Source organism: Mchenga conophoros, linkage group LG17 (assembly GCF_057382185.1).
Source record: "Mchenga conophoros isolate Kocher_MC1m ecotype Shallow Benthic linkage group LG17, M_conophoros_male_GT1.1, whole genome shotgun sequence".
In the NCBI taxonomy this organism is placed as follows: domain Eukaryota; kingdom Metazoa; phylum Chordata; class Actinopteri; order Cichliformes; family Cichlidae; genus Mchenga; species Mchenga conophoros.
This window is the reverse complement of record NC_140542.1, coordinates 40,444,153-40,466,062: the sequence shown is the minus strand read 5'-3', so window position 1 is coordinate 40,466,062 and position 21,910 is coordinate 40,444,153. Positions and strand designations below refer to the sequence as shown.

Genomic DNA, 21,910 nt, shown 5'->3' with positions numbered 1-21,910 from the left:
AGGATGATTTATATTGTGCGATCATTGACCACAGAGCAGCCTGAATCCTTTCCTGCGACTCATGTTCCAGCACATCCATCGTGTTTCTGTCACTCTAACGTAACGTCTGTGTCATTCTTGTCTTACCTTTCCGGATGCTCTCTTCGATTTCGTGGTCGAAGGCCAGCCGATGGCATTTCCTCCACAGCCCCATGTTGGTGGAGTTATACTGCCTACTACATTCATCTGCGGCGCTCATGGCGAACAGCTGCCGTCTGTTCCGGGCCAAAAGCAGCTTCTCTTGCCATCGGGACACGCTGCTCCGGCTGGCCCGCAGCGGTAGGCTGTTGTTGGGGATGTAGATGAAGCCCGGGTCCTTGCGGCGGCTGGAAAAGCTTCGGCACCGCTCCCTGTACCGTCTGGCGTCTGTCTCGTACCAGTGGTCGGAGCACATCGCCACGGCCAGCATGCCCAGGGCGCAAAGAGAAAGAGAGAGGCCGGCGTAGAGCAGTAACTTCCCCGCAGCCATGCTCGGTTCTGTCACAGCCGCATCAGCACCTCGACAGACGGACAGCTCCTCTGCGGCTTCCCCACCGCTTCAACTCACATCACCTCTGGAGAGCAGCGTCGGGACCATCCTCCGGGTGACCTTTATGTACAAACGGAAGGCGAACCTTTCCGGCGGCACAGTCTGCAGACAAATACGTTTAATCCCCGGACGCGGAGGTTTTCGGTGATAAAGTGCCCACGTCCGTCCTGCGTGCGCGGCGCTGCAGCACCTCGGCGGAGAGAAAAAGACGCTTATCTCATTTCAGCTCCCAGCCACGGATCCGTCTGTCTGATAGGGCGACACCATCAAGCACAAAACACATCAGCACGCCGCTAAGGGTTTAGTTAAACATGTAGTAGGCCATACGTGACACGAACCACTGCAGAACCCACCCACTGACAGTAACGATGAACGAGGAAGAGTGCAAACATGCAACGAGTGATTTATACAGCCGTATTTACCGAATGTAAGGGTGCGATTGAAGGAGCACGAACATGCACCACCTATAACGTGCAGCTCATAGTTTAGAGAACCAACCTGATGTGTCCACAGAGCCCACGCAGCCGCAGCCCACCAGCCAGAGCACAGCGCAGGGGTATCAGCGCCACAGTCAGCATCCCCAGCACGTCTGAGGGGATGACGGCAGCTGCTACACATCAGGCCTGTGCGCTGACCAATCAGCACCCGTCTGTCTGGAGCAGCGCCGTCAGCTCACGGGCTACATGACTACAGCTGCCCGCGTGAAATCTCCAGTCAGGTTTGATTTTTGATTCGGATTCAACTTTATTGTCATTACAGTTTGAATCTAATCACACGTGCAAGAGCAGTAAGAGCAATAGGAGCAGATTATATACCAATACGGGTAGGAATAAAGGTGGGAATATGAACAGATTATGTACAAATAAGTTAAGTATACAGATGTTTATATTGCTATACAGACGGGCAGATTTACAGGTATTGTATGAACAAATATACAGATGTGCTACAGATGTATCGATCTGTGGTAACCAGATCTACAGAGTGCTGCACTGACATTCACTTAAACGGAAAAATCCAACGAAGCAGCGATGGAGGCGGAGTGGATTCCTCACAGTGTTAGAACATTGTGCTTGAAACACTGAAAGCTGAGCCGTTCCCTTCAAACTAATGGGGGGGGGCAAAACAGGAATTTCTGCTGTGAAGTTTCCAAATGTGATCATGTGAAATAGGTTTTCAGTTGTTTCTAGTGTTTTGCCTCAATAAGTGCTTCCTGCAGGAATACAACATATGTTTGACACAGTCACGTGACCATGCATCGCTTCAGCTCCTGAACAGGCTGCTGTCAGTCATAGTGTATAAAGCATATGTTGGTGGACTGACCAGCAGCAGCTGGTATTACTGTTCTTCTGAGTGTTTATTGGTGGAGACATTCACCTCAAAGGTGGTTTTGATAACTATGGTCCATGTTCATGTCTGTGTAGCTCAAACATTTTGGGTCACATTAAAATGAAGGGACAGCTGAAACCATGTTTCCCTGAATTCAAGTAGTGTTGGTTCTTAAACTTTTCATCACCCATAAAGAATATGCCATATTCTGCAGAAACCGGCTATTTTAGGACCCAGAAGAGCTGCTTTTCAGTTAATGTAGGCAATATTGATATTAGTATGTTGTATGCTGTTTATTTAGCCTGACACATTTGTTTTGGAGGTGTTTGAGCACTGCAGCACAAAAAGACATTGAGTCACATATTTAGAAGGAAGCTAAAGGAATTTATGATTGGTCATAATTATGCTGATCGAAGCTGCTTAAACAATTCACTGAGGTACATAAAAAATGCACATTTTAAAAAATTTGGACTGAAAACATCCAGAACAATCTTTCTGTTTCTTCATATCTGGCGCCATCTTCTGTTATTAAAGAGCAATAGACTCCGGGTGCCACCTAGAGCTGCAATCAATTCAGTGACGATTCAAAAGATCCATTCAACTTCTCAAAGTAGCTTCGGCTTAAATGAAAATTGGGAAAAAACTGAACAGAATGAAAAATAATAAATGGTAAAGTATTGATCGAGAGTGAAAGTGCAGTCAAAACACAGAGCAGTGTTTGCAGGAAGCTGGCAGGAAACGCTGTGTGTGGCAGGCACATTTGCAGATCCAAATTTCAGACAGCAGACGGGACTGTGCTCGGAAACTGGAACTGGCAAATACCAACAGACAGGTTCAAACAGAGAACTGACACTTAGACAGGACACACAGTAAGAAGGAAACAGACACTAAATACAAGAGGGAATCAGGACAAAGAGGAAACACCTGGAGAACACGGCTGGCAACAGTCTAAGAGGTGAGACGGGGACAAGTGGCTGCAGAATAAAACAGGACACACAAACTGAGGCGCAGACTGACTAAAATACAGGGAACAAAGGGAGAGGGCCAAGAGAGGTGAGAGAAAGCAGACAGACACATAGAAACATGACTGGGAAACAGGCAACTACACCTGGAGAAGAGGAAGACTTCACAGGGAAGGACACAGAGACGAGACCAGGACATGAAAAGGGGCCTAATAACAAACAACACAACCTAAACTAGAAATACAGAGAACAAGGAAAAATAGTCACACAGGGAGCCCAACAATATTAAACAAGACCCTAACAGAACCCTGCTGGAACGGCTCTACATTTAAAATCTTCAGTTGGTAAAAAACAAAATGAAAATGTAATTCTAATGAGCTAAGTCGAAAAAGAAAGAAACACTGACAAAATACAAATAAAGGAAGAACTTCACAGCCTTTATGTTTACTCAGCAAACGAATTCGCTTTGCTGTGTCGACTTAGTTTAAGAAATTCATCCAACGTTTGTCAGAGTAAACATTACTCATCTTTCACATGTACTCAGTGGTTTAACATAAGAATCCTCAAACTGTCTTCCTTCACTACACCTTTTTACCATGATAAAGTGGTAGGGTGCATACCATTAGTGTTGCCTGTATGCACTCTACATGAGCATCTTCACCGTTCTGCTATCCTGTTCAACTTGGTCAGAGCCATCGTCCCCCTCTCCATCATGCTAATGCTCATGCTAACTGAATTATTTAAAACTTTTTCAAACTCCATCTTCTTGACGTCACACTTGTTGCCCAAGGCTGTTAGCAAGAGAATCCCATTTATTATGATGCTAAATTACTGAAGCTCGTTTACTGGCTAATGCTACAGTTGAGGCCAAAATTATTAGCCCCCCAGGAATTTTGGATCATTTTGCTAAACTTTTGCCCAATGTTTGCAGCATTGATGAAACTTGATATAATCAAACATTCACCAGCGCTATTTAGTAGCTTTTGGTATATTATAAAATGCATTTCTAGGCTTGCTTTATATCAAATATAATAAAAAAATGGGGTGGTCAAAAATATTAGCCCTATGTGAATGTTTGCTTTCAAAACTCCTTGATCAATTCACCAATCAGCTTTGAAACCACAGGTGTGCAGTCAACTGGCTTCCTAACAACATTCAATCAGCATAGAAAGGGTCCAAGGAACAGGGACTTGAACACATGAGAGTTACTGTTACTGACCATTGCCAAAGACAAAGGAAATAATTCTGGAGCTCAGAAAAAAGATAGTAGAGGCTCGTTATAAAGGGCAAGGCTACATTGCCATTTCCAAGCAATTCACAGTGTCTAGAAATGCTGTATGTTGCATCATTGCCAAGTACAAGGAGACGAATTCTGTAAGAAACAAACCTGGCCGTGGCTGTAAGCACAAGATTTCAAGAACTCTGGAGAGGAAAATAGTCAAAGATGTCAGCAAGGAACCCCGGACATCTGCATCTGGAGTTGATGTTTCAAGGAACACAGTTGTGACGGCTCTTCATTGACTTTAGCAGCATCGTCCCAGAACATCCCCTTTACTCAAAGAGCAGCACATCGTAGCCCGACTGAGGTTTGCCCATGAACATTTGAAAGGTAAAGATGAGTTTTGGTAGTCTGTGCTTTGATCTGATGAGACTAAACTGGAACTGTTTCAGCACAGTTGTTGCTTATGTTTGGCGAAGAAAGCCACAGGCCTTCAACCCCAGGGCCCTATTTCAGGAAGCCGGTTTAGTGCAAACTCTGAGTAAGTATATCCTGAGTTAACGGAAACTCTGGGTTTTCGGTTTCACAAAGCGAGTTTAGATTAATTCTGAGCGAGTTACTATGACGACACACTCCGTGAAGCTAACCTGCCCCCTAGCAGGTTTACTTCAACTAACCCTGACTGTCTCCGCCCCTTTGTCGGAAACCTGACTGTAGGAAGTGTCAGACATGGCGTGCTCCTTCCTTGAAGAGCCAGTAGATGTTGAAGCCCAAATTCTCCGCAGAGCTCTCCGCCGGGAGAGAGTGATTAGAGCGCGTTCGGACATTTGATCATTTCCTGATGATTTCCTGTGTGAACGTTACCGTTTTTCAGCACAATCTATAATTTATTTGAATAACATCCTCAGGCCTAATATTGCTCATGTGACACATCGCGGACATGCTCTCAGTTCTGTACATATTATTTGTATTGCACTTCGGTTTTTTGCAAACGGGAGCTTTCTGTATAATATTGGTGACGCTGAGCACGTTTCCAAGGCTACCGTCTGTCGGGCAGTCAGGAATGTTACAGTTGCACTGAAACGTCTCCTGTACTCGTTTGTGGTGTTCCCCGGTCACAGACCCACAAGATTTATCAAAGAGGGATGCCACAAAATTGCAGGTAGCAGGATGAACGAAACTTAATTTATGATGTGGTGATACTTGAACTACTACTTAAATTTTACATTTATTCTCACGGTTCCCAGGCGTGATTGGCTGTACAGATGGCACTCACATTCCAATCATTGCTCCTTCAGTAAATGAAGGAGACTATGTGAACAGGAAGTCTTTCCACAGCATTAATGTACAGGTACATAGTTCCCTGTAGCATTTCAAACTAACAAATTATTTCATTATAGTAATGGATGCTAATTTGTGTTCTCTGCACTGTGAAGATCATATGTGATGCTGCCAACATTATCACAAATGTGGAAGCCAACTGCTCAGCCTCTGTGAGTGGTGGTGGTGGACGACCTCCACCTGTTTTTCGGGCCTCCGCTTTTTTTCTGTTGGCTATAACGGGCCACATTTGAGCATACAGAGTAAGCAAATATGTACTTGTAATGTGCTCAGATAATTTCAATAAGTGCTTACAGAGGGGAAGTTAATGTAGCCTCTAACTGCAATTGATTTACATGGGACAAACAGACCAAGCACTATGGCTCATAATACAATTACACCTTACCTGTTTGGACTATATTTTTATATTTCATTTTTACTTGCTGCCAGGCACGTTTGGGGCCTGTTGGGTTGCACCTGCGCTCACATCACATCACAAAATAAAATGTATAAAATAACAAATAAAATAACATATGATAAAATAACGTGTTAAATGGGTGGAAATCCCTCGATCAATGTTTATATTAACACTCACGCATTGACTCTGTCGGCTATGTTTTGCCGTGCATGCTCTCTTTCTTTTGCAGCTGAGGCTGTGTTACTTTTTTTCCGCAAAATTTGCATGTTATCGGCATATGCTGCCATCAGAATTTCGGCCTCAAGCGCTGTAAAATACATTGACCGCGCCTTCTTTCCCTCCGTCTCCATGGTGACTCGCTTAATCTGTGCTCCACTAATCAGGGCTTTATGTATCCTCGTGCGCGCGCTTAACTTGGGGTTAAAGCAACTCCGCGTTGACTGAACTAATTGTTATCAGCCTTTCTGAAACCGAATATTCCGAGTTGGACAGTTTGGGGTTACTCAACCCTGAGTATCGTTTTTCACTCTGAGTTTTCTAAACCGGCTTCCTGAAATAGGGCCCTGGAGCACAGTTGGGAACATCATGCTGTGAGGCTGTTTTGGCGCCTCGGGCACAGGAAGCCTTGTTTGGTTGCATGACATCATGAAAAAAGAAATTATGTTGACATTTTGAAGGAGAATTTGCAGAAATCTGCTCATAGTCTAGGCTTAGGTCATCGCTGGGTCTTCCAGCAAGACAATGACCCAAAGCATGCATCAAAATTAGTCCAACAGTTCCTCAAGGATACCAAAACCAAGATCCTGGAGTGGACCATTCAATTTGGAGCAGCTAGAACAGTTTGCAATGGAGGAATAGGCCAAAATCCCTCAGGAGACCTGTGCCAACCTTGTAAAGACCTACTCTAAGAGATTGTTGTCAGTTGTGGCTCAGAAAGGGTACAGTATTGACTATTAATGGCCATGGGGCTAATAATTTTGGATGTTTCATTTTTGCCCTTTTTTCAGTTTGGTGTATCAATAAAATATTGTAATTAAACTTAGTGGACATATTTATTTTGGAAGCAGACACACTATACAAAAAGACTTGTTGTTAATGGTCATTTTCACACTGAAATCAAGAGTGCTGTCTAATTTCATAACGGGGGCTAATAATTTTGCCATCAACTGTAGCTGGTCTAACTGATCTCAGAACAGTAGGCACCATACCTTCCATCAGTTCAGTCACAGAGTGGCAGTTTATCCACAACGAGCATGCACAAACCACCAGAAACAAGCTGCTGGCCCCTCAGCTTGCTCATCTGCAGTCTTTGTTAACATGAGACGAAAATGCCTTCAGAGAGAGATAAATACACTTTGCCATGAGATGAAACAAGCACAGCTTTCTTCAGCCACAAGTAATGTAAAGGCTGTAATGTAAAGGCTGGATGCACATATTATTTGACAGGTGAGTAGCTTTATGACAGAGCTGTCTGACATGAAAGCCTTGCTTTACCTTGGTACATTTTAATTTAAGTCTATTTTCAGACGTGAAAACACTTCAGGTCACCAAGACTTTTACAGTCTAACATCAAAACCATGATGCTGGTACTGTAGATGAGCTTTTTATTCAATAACTCATATTCAACCACAGTAAATAAAAAAAGGTTCTGTGTAACGCACGGCTCTTAGACAAACGTTTGCAAAAGCATCTTTTCCAAGTGTGCTACTGATGACACTGTCTCATGCATTCTTACACTACTATACACTGCACTATTGCTGGTTGTGCTCCACTCTGGACTGGCTGAGTGAATGTGACTACAGTAAAGCGACTCTGTTGGCAGGTTCAAGCACACGTGTGCACTGTGGTCCCATAGAGCACTGAGCCATGGGTCCCATGCACCTACCTTAAACGTCTTAAACGCCAGGCAGGTTAGGACCCAAATACCTCTCAAGCTGGACTGAACTTAACAACAGCTTTACTGCTGGAGAAAATACAAATAACTAAATACAAAGAACTTAACTGTCAGGAACGCAAACACTCGAGATTGTGTGAAAAGGAATGACAGAAAGAAAGTAAATAGCAAAGATATGTTGAATAGAAAGGTATTAATGAAATGTCACAAAACAATGTTATTAAAATATCATTATGAATTTACAGTTTTTTATTTATACAGGCGCAAATTAAACCCAATTTGTGCCTGTGTGTGTGTGTGTGTGTGTGTGTGTGTGTGTGTGTGTGTGTGTGTGTGTGTGTGTGTGTCAGAAAAAGTGTTAAGCATAGATAAAAGTGCTGCAAAATGAGACTTTTAGAAAGCACCTTTAGTGTTCGACAGGTTTGCTACAGTATGTTGTCAGAAGTATTCATTCATCTGTCTGCACATGAATATAAACTTGAGTCTCATTCTTAATCCACAGGATATTTAATATGATGCTAGCGCGCCCTTACCAGCTATACCAGCTTTACTAATACTTTATTTTTTTATTAAGTTTATATGTTGTGTTTTTTGTTGTTTGGTTTTTTTAACGATGGACGTAAAGTGTGTCAGTAAAGAGTAATTGATTGAATTATGTGCTGCAGAACACGTGGGCTAAATGTTGTTTTGAAATGCTTCCGTCTCATTATTATTATTATTTTTTATTGAAAGAAATTTTCATATACAAAACAAGTCAAGGAAACAGACCAGAATTGTAACAATTTACATTATAAAGATGGTGAAGCAAGTCATCATAACTTTACAGTGAGAAAATAAAAGTTTCTAGGATAAAGTAATAAGGAACATAGACCTTTTGACACAGGCAGGAAAATTAGAATAGCAAGTATTTTGTGATTTTACAGCATAGTACAGCAGTTTTTTTGTTCATATTTGAAATAAGCTTAAGCGACTTAAAATATTGACAAAAGTAATTCAAGAAGACGGTAAACATAGGAGAGGCATTCTTCCACTTACATAAATGAATAAAAAACTTACATAGCACTATTACAAAATTGACAACATCTGAGATTTCAGAATCCAGATTGTCCATAAAGTAAAGAATATCCTTAGATGTGAAGGCAGGTACATTGGAAATCCTGAGTGAAACCCAACAGTGTATTTCAAACCAATTCCGTCTCATTATTACCAAGCCAAATTAAAAATCAGCGCCTCCTGCACTTATAAGCGAACAGCTGCATTTAAGCGGAACTTTGCCTATACCGGTCACATCCACGGAACTATTAACAGGGACGGACTTCCGCTTTGATTGCGTAAACGCATTGGTGTATGCGTAGATAAATTAGAATATATCGACTAGGATACTGTTTTCTAGGATGGTGTTTTCGAGAATTTAATGACGGCTAACGGGTACACATATGTGTAATAAAAACTACTAATTGTTCCAACGATAGATATGTGTAATTCACACAGAGTCGCACAAACAGGAAGTAAGAGGAACAAGCCAATCAGCTCCACGGAGCATGTGTCACGCGTGATGCACCGTCTCTGGTGAAGGTTACGGTTAGTTGAACGTGTGCACTGTTACCTGTTACCTGAAGCAGAGGCTACAGACAGATTCGGGGAACAACGCCGTGCGCAGCTGCGGTAAGAATTAATTTCACTGTCATGAAGCTGTTCGTCTGCTCACAGCAGCTCACAGACACGAGCTGCTTCCTCCTGTTCAAACACAGAACAGTGTTAACAGATCGTCCTGTGACTGCAGCATCAGAAACCCTACTTCTCATATTTACCTGCTGTTCAGTGATCCAGTCTAACTCACTTCGGCGGCCTCCCGGTATAATTTATCCCAGCTGACCCAAAGTAACTAAAAACGTGCTAATATATAATTACTAATAGTTCTAAATCTGCAATACAACGAACCTTGCTAACTGAATTATACGGACCCACGAACGCACTTTGATAAGTTAACATAGTTTATAATCTGGATTTAGCGAGTTTATGTAAATCTACGCCGCCGGACTCCTGGGTTTACCGGTGTTCCAGATTAACTGGCGCTTAGATCAACTGGTGTTGGTCGAACAGATGTGTGGCAGTCTTACGTTTCAGGAGCTGCTACCGACAAACCAGTGTATGTGTACTCCACTGTGCTCTGTGAGTGACGTGACCTGCAGTTAAATATTTGAAATGATAAGCAATGGTGCTTCAATCAGAATTCTTTATTCATTTCTATGGAAATGATGCCGTTTCTCCAAGACCAGAACAGGCTGGACTAAATTAAATAATACAGCATATTATACAGTTTATAAACTATAAGAAACAGCTCTAACATATGTTTCCTTTATTAGCTCCTTTAGCAGAGAGAGGAAAAATTGTACTTTCTCATAATTTACAGCAATAATCAACACGACCGACTCAATTGTCTCAGATCATTTAGATGCTAACGCTGCATTTTCCAGTTCAGGCCAAAACCTGCTGATCTTTATTAACCCTTGAATGTCAGGCTGGCATAGCTAGTTATTACATTAGCATCAGGGAGAAGGCTAGCTATACTACGGCACATGGTATGTTAAATGTTTTTGGAGGAATGCTCACTGTGCTTTTTATTGTTTCCTTTACGTATTGTGTATTAGTGCGAGGAAAATAAACCAGTTCTTGCTGTATGCATTCCAGTCATATGCAGCTATATGTCTCAATAAGTACATATTAGAGACGCCCAGAGCTCCATCTCTTCAGCCACCTTCTCTAGCTATCCTGGGGGGACACTAAGGTATTTCCAAAAAATCTGAGAAATCTACTCTTCTGTGTATCCTGGGTCTGCCCTGAGATCTACTTCCAGTGAAACCTACCCAGAACACCTTACCTAGGAGGTGTCAGGGAGGCATCCTAGTCAGATACTCGAACCACCTCAACTGACTCCTTTCAGTGTGGTGGAGTAACAGCTCTACTCCAAGCTCCTCCTGAATAACCAAGCTTTTCACCCTGTCTCTAAGGCGAAGCCAAACCATCGTGTAGAGCAGGGGTGGGGGAACTCTAGGCCTCTAAGGCCGGTGTCCTGCAGGTTTGAGACGTGTCCTTGATCCAACACAGCTGATTTAAATGGCTAAACGACCTCCTCAACATGCCTTCAACTTCTCCAGACGCCTGGTAATGAACTAGCCTCTCACATTACCCCTTGAGTGCAAACTAGAACTTCTGTCCATAAATATTATGAGCAGAACAGCAGAGTCCAAAACCCACTGAAGATGAGTCTGACTTTTTGCATGCAGCGCAGACTAAGCTTTCACGGGAACTGGACCCTGCAACAACAGGCTCGATCTACTCTGGAAGCCGAGGGACACGGTCAAATGCTTGCTCCAAATCCACAAAACACACACAGGCTAGTTGGGCAAACACCCAGACGCCCTTGAATGTTTTGAGTGGACGCAGAGCTGGTCCAGTGTTCCCTGACAAGCACGAGCATCTCATTGTTCCTCCAAATAAAAGCCCAAAATTTTCAGTCCTTTCTTACCATGAAGATGAATCACCAGCTCTTTTAAAATCATAGAAAAACTTACGTAGAATACTTTTACACATGCTACGTTCATGTAACTTTCATGCTGATTAAACAGATAAGTTGTACCACAAAGAAACCCAAAAACTGTACATTGTGATATGACGTGTTCAGAGTTATTTTTCACATTTTTCTTTGCTACGTAACTCCATATATCCTGTTTGACTTATTTGATGTCTTCAGTTTGTATCTACCATGTAGAAAGTAGTAAAATAAAGAAAAACATTAAATGAGAAGGCGTGTCCAAACTCGTCACATGTCAAACTCTGTGTTTCTTGTGCTCATTAGTGATGGCAGGCCTGTCCAGCTATGCATTGCGGATGGCCAGACTGAGCTCACAGATCTTTGGAGAAGTTGTGCATCCAACTGACCCGAAATCTATGAAGGTGGTCCAGCTATTCCAGGAGCCCCCTACAGCCAAGAGGAAGGAGGTGTATGACTGGTACCCACACCACAAGATTTACTACGCTGTGACCCAGAAGCTCAGGTTCATGGGTCTGTTCAGGTACAGTAGAATACACCTGTGATACGATGACAGTATTTACCTTTGTAAAAGCAAACATGGCTTCATTTATTTTTACACAGTTGTGCTGCCGAAACACAGTTTTAAGAGTTTGAAAGTTCATTTATTTTCATTTTTTGTGGGATTTACAAAAAAATGTAAAACAAATCCCACTGTTGTCATTTTCTCCCTTTAAAAATGTAATTACATTACAGTGTAGCTGTGATAATGAACTGATTACTGAGGATCATCCTGATTAAACAACAAACAAATATGAATATGCACGCTAAAATGTTTTGTTTGAAATACATTTTATAAATAATTGAAATTCAGCATGAAACACTATAACATACAATAAGTATGTCAGTGCAGGAGCAGTTACATTGTTTCCAAAACCAAAAAAGATAACCAGGAAATGAAGGCCGGAATCCGAGAGAGATCCAAGCTCCGCCCTCTGCCTCTGTCGGTGCCTCTGAAATTTATCAGCAACTATTTATTACTTCAGAAAGAATTTGAAGTGACTTATAAATGGGGGAAATGTGAACTGCAGTTGCTTCAGAAAGTACTCTGACTGCTTTGCCTTTTTGTTAAAAACTGAAATGACTCATTTACAAAGTATAAGACGCTGAATGCAATATTTTAAAGGTCATCATGGGTAAGTCTGAAGAAGAGGGGTTTTTGCTTTCTTTGATTTTGGCATATTGGACGGCATCTTCGATTCTATCCATAAATGTTAATAATGTAAAGTGTGGTTCACGTCTGGACTGTAACTCGACGACAGTTCTTGTTTCTCAGCGTCGGCGTGGCCTCGTGCTGACCCACTGCTCACTGGAGCAGGCTTTCCTACCATGGAGCTGTGCAGCCTGACAACATCCTGCCACTCCCACACTTCCCACTAGTTTTTAATCACTTAATTATTCTTAATTACTAATTACCTTGTTACTAGATATGCATTTTTTTTGTTATTTATTCTGTTTTGTGATGAAATGTTTCTGTGGCCCAGATATTGAACTGATTGTATCCAAATGATTTGCTGTATTATTCATCAGGGGTTTTGTTTCTTTGTGTGCATTCAAAGATCATGTGATGTGGAGGTGTCATCATTTATCCTATTATGGAAAATGTCTCATGGTTACCAGTGGGGATTTTAACCACGCCTCACTAGACAACAATAAGTTGAGTGTGCACTAGAACAGAGAACGAGACATGCTGTGTGGTAATGCTGCTAAAGCGTACAGTGTCACTGGAGTTATTAGGCTGGCTATTTGAAGCTGCTGAGGCACTGCAGGGGTCCACGTGCTGGAATAAACTTTGTAAACCACATTGAGAGGACATTAATAAGCTGTATGACAGAGTATATCACATTTGTGTGTAACTACACCATCTTACCATCTCAGGGCTGTATGTTGCTCTGTGAACAAGAAGCTTTGGCTCATTACTTCCCTTAAAGACATGTTTAACTGCTCAGATCAGGGGTGTCCAACTCCGGGCGTCCTGCAGGTTTTAGATGTGTCAGCTGATTTAAACGGCTAAATGACCTCCTCAGCATGTCTTGAAGGTCTCCAGAGGCCTGGTAATGAACTCATCATTTGATTCAGGTGTGATATCTAGATCCCATCCCTGGCTTAAAGCTTCCAGGTCAGGCTCCCACTGAGGAGGGTCCAGCATGAGCTGAAGGCGAAGCTGAAGAAATACAAGGACTACTAGCTAACAGCACAAGATGTGTGGAGAAGAATGAAGAACATCATTGTGTTTAAGTGACTGGTTGTGGCTCAGTGATGGGAGAGTGGGTCATTTACCAGTTGGGAGGTCGAGGAAACGATCCCCAGCTCCTCATGTCCATGTGTCAAAGTGTCCCACTGAACCCCGGTTGCCCCCGATCCGTCCATCAGAGTGTGAATGTTAGATAAACCTGCTTCACTGTATGATTGTGTGTCCATTTAATGTCCACCAGTCCACTGAATGTGACAGACGACCAGTGAGCAGCCTGGAGGGAGCAAATTAGCTGCACCACTCCTCCACCAGGTTTAGCTCACAGCCCTCTGCTGCCTCCACACCCTTACTGCCTTTAGTGATCACTCCCAGTGGGAAACAAAAAGTTCAAATGGGTCACAGATATACTCGGGTAGCTGTTATGTTACATACCCGTGCAGGTAAAGTCTGCAGAGATGTCCTGTACACTTATTCAAAGTGGCTTTCATCTGCTTCACCAGAAAGTCCTGAGTGATGGTTTGATAACTTTCTGAAGAGATCTCATGTGAAAAACAGTGAAACCCATAAGATGAAGTGCATGTAAGTATGGCAGAAGTAAAAACTGTGTCTAATCAAATCCTTAATTTGTTTTAGAGATGAGCATGAAGACTTCAAGGAGGAGATGCGTCGTCTGAGGAAACTGAGAGGAAAAGGGACGCCAAAAAAAGGAGAGGGGAAGAGAGCAGGCAAGAAGAAGTGAACTGCGGCACGTCTGCTCCCCGAGGCTGCACAGGACTCGTTCTTCGGTTTCTCTGCAGGCTGCGCTGGCTGCTGTGCACCGTGGTGGGATGCTGGTCCTGAGAGCGTTCCACTGGTCGGGACTGTCCTGTGTTTCTGTGCTGACAGGACGCTCTGAGTCGGGCGTATCCCACTTCTGTTAAATTGTGTATGTCATTGAACGTGTGTGTGGCAGTAAGAGGGCTGTGCTTATATCTTATTACCACATAATAATGTCTTTCTGTCGAACAGCCCAGGAGGAAGCGTTAGCTGCTGACAGCTTGACTGTGGATGGAACGGCTCAAATGTATAGAAGTAGACACCCTTATTTTTCACAATAAAGTCAATGTGATAAATCTGCAGAGTGGTGCAAAACTTTGTTTTATTGCCTTTAAAGAGGAAAAATCAAGAAGAGGGAGATAAAATCCCTCCATGTAGGAAACGCTCAGCATATGCTGCTATCCACAGTCTGTTTTTCTGGGTCGACCTGCGGACGTGAGCACATGTGGGCATTAAACAATTTGTGGCTGGTGGAGTCATCGACCAATCGGGATGATTGCCAGCTCCTACTGTCCAAGAGTTGAAGTATCATTGGGCAACATACTGAACCCTGAGACACTCCGATGGATGCACTGTGTGTGTGTGTGTGTGTGTGTGTGTGTGTGTGTGTCGGTCGGACAGTACTTGGGCACAGATAAAAGCACTATGAGTGTGTGCGACTGGGTGAATGAGGCGTCTCATTGTAGGAGAAAGTGCTTCGAGTGCTCACATTGAGTATTAAGGTGTTCTTTAAGTAGCAGCCCATCCATTTACTGCATTCTGACTTCTGTGACATTAAGAAAAAGGTTTGCTATTGCAGGTAGTTACTAAACCAGGGGTGGGGAACTCCAGGCCTCCAGGGCCCGTGTCCTGCAGGTCTTAGATGTGTCCTTGATCCAACACAGCTGATTTAAATGTCTTGAAGTTCTCCAGAGGTCTGGTTATGAACTAATCATTTGATTCAGGTATCTAGAACCTGCAGGACACCGGCCCTGGACACTTGGAGTTCCCCACTTGTGATCTATAAGAAGGCTGCTAAATAAGTGGACTTGATGTGAATAAAAGTTTTAATTCAATGTTGTTAATGTTCGGGTCTCACTGCATTGCCATCTTTGTGCGGACTTGTTTCACTTTGGCTGAGCGCACACTCATAATCAGCCACGGTTCGCTCATGCTAAGCCCGCGTTTCCTACCACGCTGAGTACTGAGGGGCTGAATCCTGGCACTCGGCACGCTTCAGGTCATCCAGGGTTGCTACCTTGCAGCACTCCTGCGTGTTCAGCGTCCCGGGCACCTGAAGCTCCCAGCGGCAGGTGGACGCAGGAAGGCTGTAAGAAGCTCTCCGTGGTCGTTTCAAACGGCTGCTTTTTCCGGTTTTACTCAATCGAAAGAGGTCCGGAGCTCTGGCCCGTGCCTCTGTCTCCCCCTCCTGTCCTCAGCACCGGGTTGCGTTTTCCTCGATTATTTTCCACTCACTTTCTCGCAGTTTAAAATGGCGGCGTTGAGCAGCGCCGAGTCCCCACCGCCCGTCTTTAACGGAGACACTACGGAGCTGGAGCCGGGCAGGGAGCGGGGCCTGGACGAGCTGGGCGCCGGACTGGACTCGTCCTGCTCGTCGGGGATCCCGGGAGGTCCGCAGGATGAGGAGGTAAGCCCCACGGCAGCGGGTCGAAGCTGGGCAGGGGACACGGGCTCCGAGCGGAGGTAATTGGATGGAAAGGTTCGGGAAACGGCGGCTGGAGCCCGGGCGGTGGGCTGCGGCGCAGGGCTGGAAATGCGAGCGGCCCCGGCTCACCCGGCTCGCGGGCCGGGCTCCGTGGCGGGGGAAGCTCCGGCTGCGGAGCTGTGTTTGTGTCGGGCCTGCTCGCCTCTCTCTCCAGCCTCACAGCATCTGCAGCCTGCTGCGACAACAGCACGCGCACACACGCGCGCGCGCACACACCGCTGTTCAAAGCACAAAGACGCAGTTTAGCGCTTCGTGCTGTGTCGTGCGGAATTGTGGTGCGGACAAAGTTTGACGGCGAGCGGTGCTGCGAGGCCTGCGCTCAGAAGGCTGCTGATGGTGGACCTGGAGGCTAGCCCGAGTCGTGCTTGTGGTGTTTGAGGTGTGATTTAGCCACACATGCTACTTTTATTAATGTGACACAAGATGACTAGCATCTCCGCAACTCCTCCACACGCAGAAAGCATCAGGCTGTGTCCTCAGCGGTGTCTGCACCGACCACGTAGCCTAGCCTTGATTCTGCAGGTCACAGGCCTCCCTGCTGGACCACGACAGCAGCCTGAAGCACACAGCAGGATAGCTTTGTGTCAAAGTTTGGAACAAACAACACTGCAGCTCATGTCTGACGTGAACACATTTCCCTGCTATGTCATACAGAACATGAGAAATCCGCCACAGGCTTTGGCAGCACCCATCTTAGGGTCCAGAACTCCTGCGTGAACATTTGGAGAGTTCCTGTGTCCACGTCTCTGTCACTGCAGCTCTGTAGTGAGAGCTCCAGGGGCCCGAGCTCACCAGAGACTAAAAATAAAAGCATTTAAAGACTGCGCTGACTCTGGATTTTAGTCTCTGGAGCATCTGCGGTGTGTCGGCTACAGGCGCATCTGCTGGTTTCGCTTCAAATGTCTATAATCACAAATCTGAGCTCAGGTATGACTCTGAGGCCTCTTCATAAAATGGTTTAGTGTGTATTTTAGACGGGCTTTTTTCATGTGCCATTCAAACTCCAGATAACATCTGGTGCAGGACGTGTTGAGCCCTGGTCCACGCACACAGCGCTGTTTTATATGAAAAACTGCAGATGAAGTCTCACCTGTCCCTGCTGCACCGTTCTCCAGCAGCTGGTTTGAGTCGTTTCTGGATCATCTCTCTCACTGCGTCTCACTGAGAATATTCCATGTTTGGTTACAATTATTTTATGGCTCTAACTACAGATTTAAAGGGAAACCTGGGATGAATATTTTGGTGCCTCAGTTTGGACATCACCCTGAGAGGATTAAACGTCGTCCCAGAACACTGGGATAATTCAAGGCTGCTAACTGTACAGTACAGTTAGCAAACTGTGATCCATCGGTTATCCAGCTCTGCTGCTGTGCAGCTGGATAGATAATCAGTCTTTATTCCCTAACACGACCTTCATGTTGCATTTCCCAGCATGTCTCAAGCTGTGTAAACATAAACAATCAGTAAACCGTAGCTTTTCTGACCCTATTTAAAAATAATCATTTCTAAATTCTGTAAGTTTGTGTTTGGCTGGTTATTGAATTAGCTTCACTCTGATTATTTTCAGGACTTTGTAGGACGGAGAAACTATTTGAACCTGCTGTGCATTGGAAACTTGGATAAAGCTCCAAAGTGACTGAAGTAATGAGAGCTGAGCTTGAGCTGCGACTGTGTTTGATGGTGCTTTTCAGTTGCATTCTGTTCATCCAAAATTGGACATGTCAGTAATGGATTGCATTTATAAAGCGCTTTTCTAGGCACCCAAATTCCACTATTCATTCACTCTCACATTCACACACTGCAGGCAAACCACAGTTGTAGCCACAGCTGCCCTGGGGCAGACTGACAGAAGCCAGGCTGACATATCGCGCCATCGGCCCCTCTGGCCATCACCAGTAGGCGGTAGGTGAAGTGTCTTGCCCAAGGACACAACGACCAGGACAGAGAGAGCTGGGGGATCCAACCGGCAACCTTCCGGTTACAGATGAGCTTTCCAACCCCCTGAACCAACTGTCACAAATGTCCATATTTAGAGGATGTGGTCATTAATGTGTGACCAGAGTCCAGGTGTGGAAATCCCAGGAAGCTGATTCTGTTCATCTGGACCATGAACACAATCAAAAGTTGATTCATGTCCAGATGAACAGAATCATGGAGACTTTTGAGAGCTGGGTCTGTCTGTTTGCAGCAGAGCTTGACACTGAGAGGAAAAGTCAAAGATGGTGAGGATGGATTATTGATTAATGCTGGGGAACCGTTGTTTTAACATTAGTATAAAAAGCTTTGCTTTAAAAACTCCCCCTTTTTTCTAAAAGTGCAATTCACATCACTTAGTGTGTGCACAGAGCACCACATCCAAACAGTACTGGTTTCCAGGTATGAGGAGTTGGACCATAAAACATTATCAGTGGAAACCAGCTGTCCAGCGATCAGCTGTGAGCCACTCACGGAGGTCAGATGACAGGTGGGGGGGAGCAAAGTGCAGAGATGACCAGCAAAATGCGATGAAGCACAGGAGAGCAAAGATGTGGAGTAGTGGCATAAAAAGCTTGAAGGAGTGGAAGAGAGGAGGCCAGAGGAGGCATCGCTTCAGTTTCCCAAATGATTGATCCTCAGCAACAGAGCAGCTGTTCATGGGCAGCGTTAGGACAGTGATACGTTTTTAAGAAAGCCAAACTTTTGTTTCAGAGACAGATCAAACGGCTAACTGCAGGCCTGGAAGGGAAATCTCGCTCTAGCATCTCCTGACTCGAAGCGATTAGCCGCCTCCTAACGCTAAAGAGTGTAAAGCAGTCAAAGTGCATCGCTGTGGTGGAGAATCGTCAGTGAGATCAGAGAAGACATAGAAATGTCCGCTTTCCTTCCCAGACATCAACATCATCTTGTCTCCTCTGCCTGTCTTCTTTGACAATGAGACGATGCCATGTATTTATTTGTTATCTGTTTATTAGAGATTTGAGCCTCTTTTATTTCCCCAAGTTAATTAGTATTGTTTTACATTTATATATTTGTTTTACACGCATGAAGTCAAGTGTATAGAGCGTAGCATGATGACCGCTGCATGACCCTGCGGCTAAACTGAATGCCTCACATTACACTTCCACTATAATAAAAACAGTTTTGTCTGAGAGGGCCATGAGATATGAGGAAAATCTGATATCACGATATTTTACCTGATATCACGATATTTTTACCTGATATCACGATATTTTTTACCTGATATCACGATATTTTTACCTGATATCACGATATTTTTTATCTGATATCACGATATTTTACCTGATATCACGATATGTGTAAATAACCTTAAATGTTATTTTTAACCATGTAGTGCCAAACACTGCGCTGGTTTACTTATTCAAATAGACATGAAAACAAAAAGTCTGAATGAATTGAAACGTTTGATTTTACCCACACAGAGGTTTTCCACAAATGACTGTGACAGTAAGTCTGTGGTCAACACTAAAAAGGGTGCTCTGTTTTATTTATAACATATAAAAATGAGAAAATAAAAAAATGTGATGACCTCAGATTACAGACACAAGTCTGGATAGCGACTATAAAACGACTAACCGTCACAGGTAGTTTATTTAACTTGTTCTTTGGTGCGTAGAGAGACGGTCACATGCAGAGTTGTAAACATTCATTTTGCAGGTAATGACTTTTCAGCTGGTGGAAGACATTTGTGGCGCTGCTGCCTTTTAGCGACAATAGTTTTACAGCATGTTTGTCAAATTACCGCATTTTGCAAACAGCTTATGATAAAGCGATTTCAGCCATGGAAAAACTAGCGATACATCGAGTAAGTTCGATATATCGCCAGCCCCTACTTCACAAACATAAAAATAGACTTAGTGTTATACTAATACTTGAACTGATTACCGCTATAAACAAAATAACTGCATTTATTTTGCTAGTACTAGCTACGAACAGGCAATGACAGAACAGCAATGTAAATGTATGCTATGTCTTCTAATGATGCTGCCTAAGGGAAGCATGTATAATGTAAACAGAATTGGTCCTAGCACTGAACCCTGTGGAACTCCATAATTAACCTCAGTGTGTGAAGAGGACTCTCCATTTACATGCACAAACTGGAGTCTATTAGATAGATATGATACAAACCACTGCAGTGCAGTACCTGTAATACCTACAGCATGTTCTAATCGCTCTAATAGGATATTATGGTATCGAACGCTGCACTGAGGTCTAGCAGGACAAGCACAGAGATGAGTCCACTGTCAGAGGCCATAAGAAGATCATTTGTAACCTTCACTAAAGCTGTTTCTGTGCTGTGATGAGCTCTGAAACCTGACTGAAACTCTTCAAATAAACCTCTGCAGATGATCTGTTAGCTGTTTGACAACTACTCTTTCAAGGATGTTTGATATAAAGGAAGGTTGGAGATTGGCCTATAATTAGCTAAGACTGCTGGGTCTAGAGATGCTTTTTGAGTAAAGGTTTAACTACATCCAGCTTGAAGGCCTGTGGTACATAGCTGATCATTAGAGATAGGTTGATCATATTTAAGATTGAAGAATTAATTAATGGCAGGACTTCTTTGAGCATTTTGTAGGAATGGGGTCTAAAAGACACGTTGATGGTTTGGAGGAAGTAATTATTGAAGTTAACTCAGAAAGATCAATTAGAGAAAAAGAGTCTAACTTAACATCAATGGTACTAAGAGTAGCTGTAGATAATATTACATCTGTGGGATGATTACTGGTAATTTTTCCTCTAATGATAAAAATGTTATTAGTGAAGAAGTTCATGAAGTCATTACTAGTTAACGTTAAAGGGATGGTTGGCTCAACAGAGCTCTGACTGTTTGTCAGCCTGGCTACAGAGCTGAAGAGAAACCTGGGGTTGTTCTTATTGTCTTCAATCAGTGATGAATAGTAAGATGTTCTGGCTTTGCGGAGGGCTTTCTTATAAAGCAACAAACTATTTCTCCAGGCTAAATGATGACCCTCTAAATTTGTGACATGCCATTTCCTCTCCAGATTACGAGTCATCTGCTTTAGGCTACGTGTTTGAGAATTATACCACGGAGTCAGGTACTTCTGATTAGAGACCTTAGTTTTCACAGGAGCTACAGTATCCAGAGTCGTACGTAGTGAGGAGGTGAAATTATTAACAAGATAATCGACCTCTGTTGGAGTAGCGTTCAGGTAGCTGCTCCGCTCTGTGTTGGTACAGGGCATTGAAGAAGGAAGTGACTTGTGAAGTCACTTCCTAGCACTCACTTGAGTCAGCCCTCTGCTTTGTGCTCTGCTCAGCTGTCTGTCCTCCAGGTTCCCTGTCCTACTTCAGTAGGGGAGGCATAATTGGCTGTTGTGGCGTCAGCCTCTCCTTCACCACAGCCGGAACCCACTGCTCCATCCCTGCTCTGCAGCTCAGCCACAAACAACACCCAGCCATGCATATAGCAAGTCTCATTACCATCTTATAACCGTCTGCTTCCCTCTTGCTGCTATCCTACTTTGACGCTTCACCCCTGCACTCACCTCCACTCTGCCTGCACTCTTTTCTTCACCCCTCATGTGCACTGTTCACTTCTTTCGATGGTCCCAGCTACTGAAGCTCTTCTACCATCACTGTCTCTACTCCTTGCATCTGCACTGTCCCACCTGCCCGACTCGTATTTATACTTATGCTTCTATTGATTTTCATCTCTTCTCTCCAGAGCATTCCTCCACCTCATAGGATATTGGATTTCTACTCTCACTACAGATGAGTGTCGTCTGCAAACAGGTGCTTCTCTGGCCTCACCTGTCACTCTGCCCATTAGCACTGCACACCAGAGTGGGCTCAGAGCAGATCCCTGATGTAATCTCACCATCCTTACGCCCATCCTGCACCACCCTCACATACTTCTCTGCCACTCTTGATTTCT

The 21,910-nt window shown here is 43.9% G+C and overlaps 3 protein-coding genes across 5 annotated transcripts in view; 2 read left to right on the top strand and 1 right to left on the bottom strand.

Annotated features, from left to right (window-relative positions):
* Positions 1 to 1,214, bottom strand: part of tmem178bb (transmembrane protein 178Bb) — a 69,464-nt gene extending 68,250 nt beyond the window's left edge. Inside the window, exons 1-2 of the mRNA XM_085251752.1 lie at positions 1,067 to 1,214; positions 127 to 817 (exon numbers count right to left, since the gene is read on the bottom strand). Coding sequence (XP_085107878.1) covers positions 127 to 508 — 382 coding nt within the window. The 5' untranslated portion in view covers positions 509 to 817; positions 1,067 to 1,214. The remainder of the gene's footprint in view (positions 1 to 126; positions 818 to 1,066) is intronic.
* Positions 1,215 to 9,000: 7,786 nt separating this feature from the next.
* On the top strand, positions 9,001 to 14,609 carry mrps33 (mitochondrial ribosomal protein S33). 2 transcript variants are annotated; one of them, XM_085252735.1, is made up of 3 exons: positions 9,001 to 9,372; positions 11,567 to 11,783; positions 14,127 to 14,609. In XM_085252735.1, the coding sequence occupies exons 2-3, from the start codon at positions 11,569 to 11,571 to the stop codon at positions 14,230 to 14,232; spliced, it is 321 nt and encodes a 106-aa protein (XP_085108861.1). In that variant the 5' UTR covers positions 9,001 to 9,372; positions 11,567 to 11,568; the 3' UTR covers positions 14,233 to 14,609. The 2 variants fall into 2 exon arrangements, with proteins under 2 accessions (XP_085108861.1, XP_085108862.1); XM_085252736.1 differs by lacking the exon at positions 9,001 to 9,372 and adding an exon at positions 10,068 to 10,872.
* An 896-nt stretch (positions 14,610 to 15,505) lies between these two features.
* The window catches only part of braf (B-Raf proto-oncogene, serine/threonine kinase), a 30,897-nt gene continuing 24,492 nt past the window's right edge, over positions 15,506 to 21,910 (top strand). The window contains exon 1 of one of the 2 annotated variants that reach the window (XM_085252733.1): positions 15,506 to 15,936. In XM_085252733.1, the coding sequence (XP_085108859.1) occupies positions 15,781 to 15,936 (156 nt within the window). In that variant the 5' untranslated portion in view covers positions 15,506 to 15,780. The remainder of the gene's footprint in view (positions 15,937 to 21,910) is intronic. The other variant, XM_085252734.1, reaches the window with a different exon arrangement.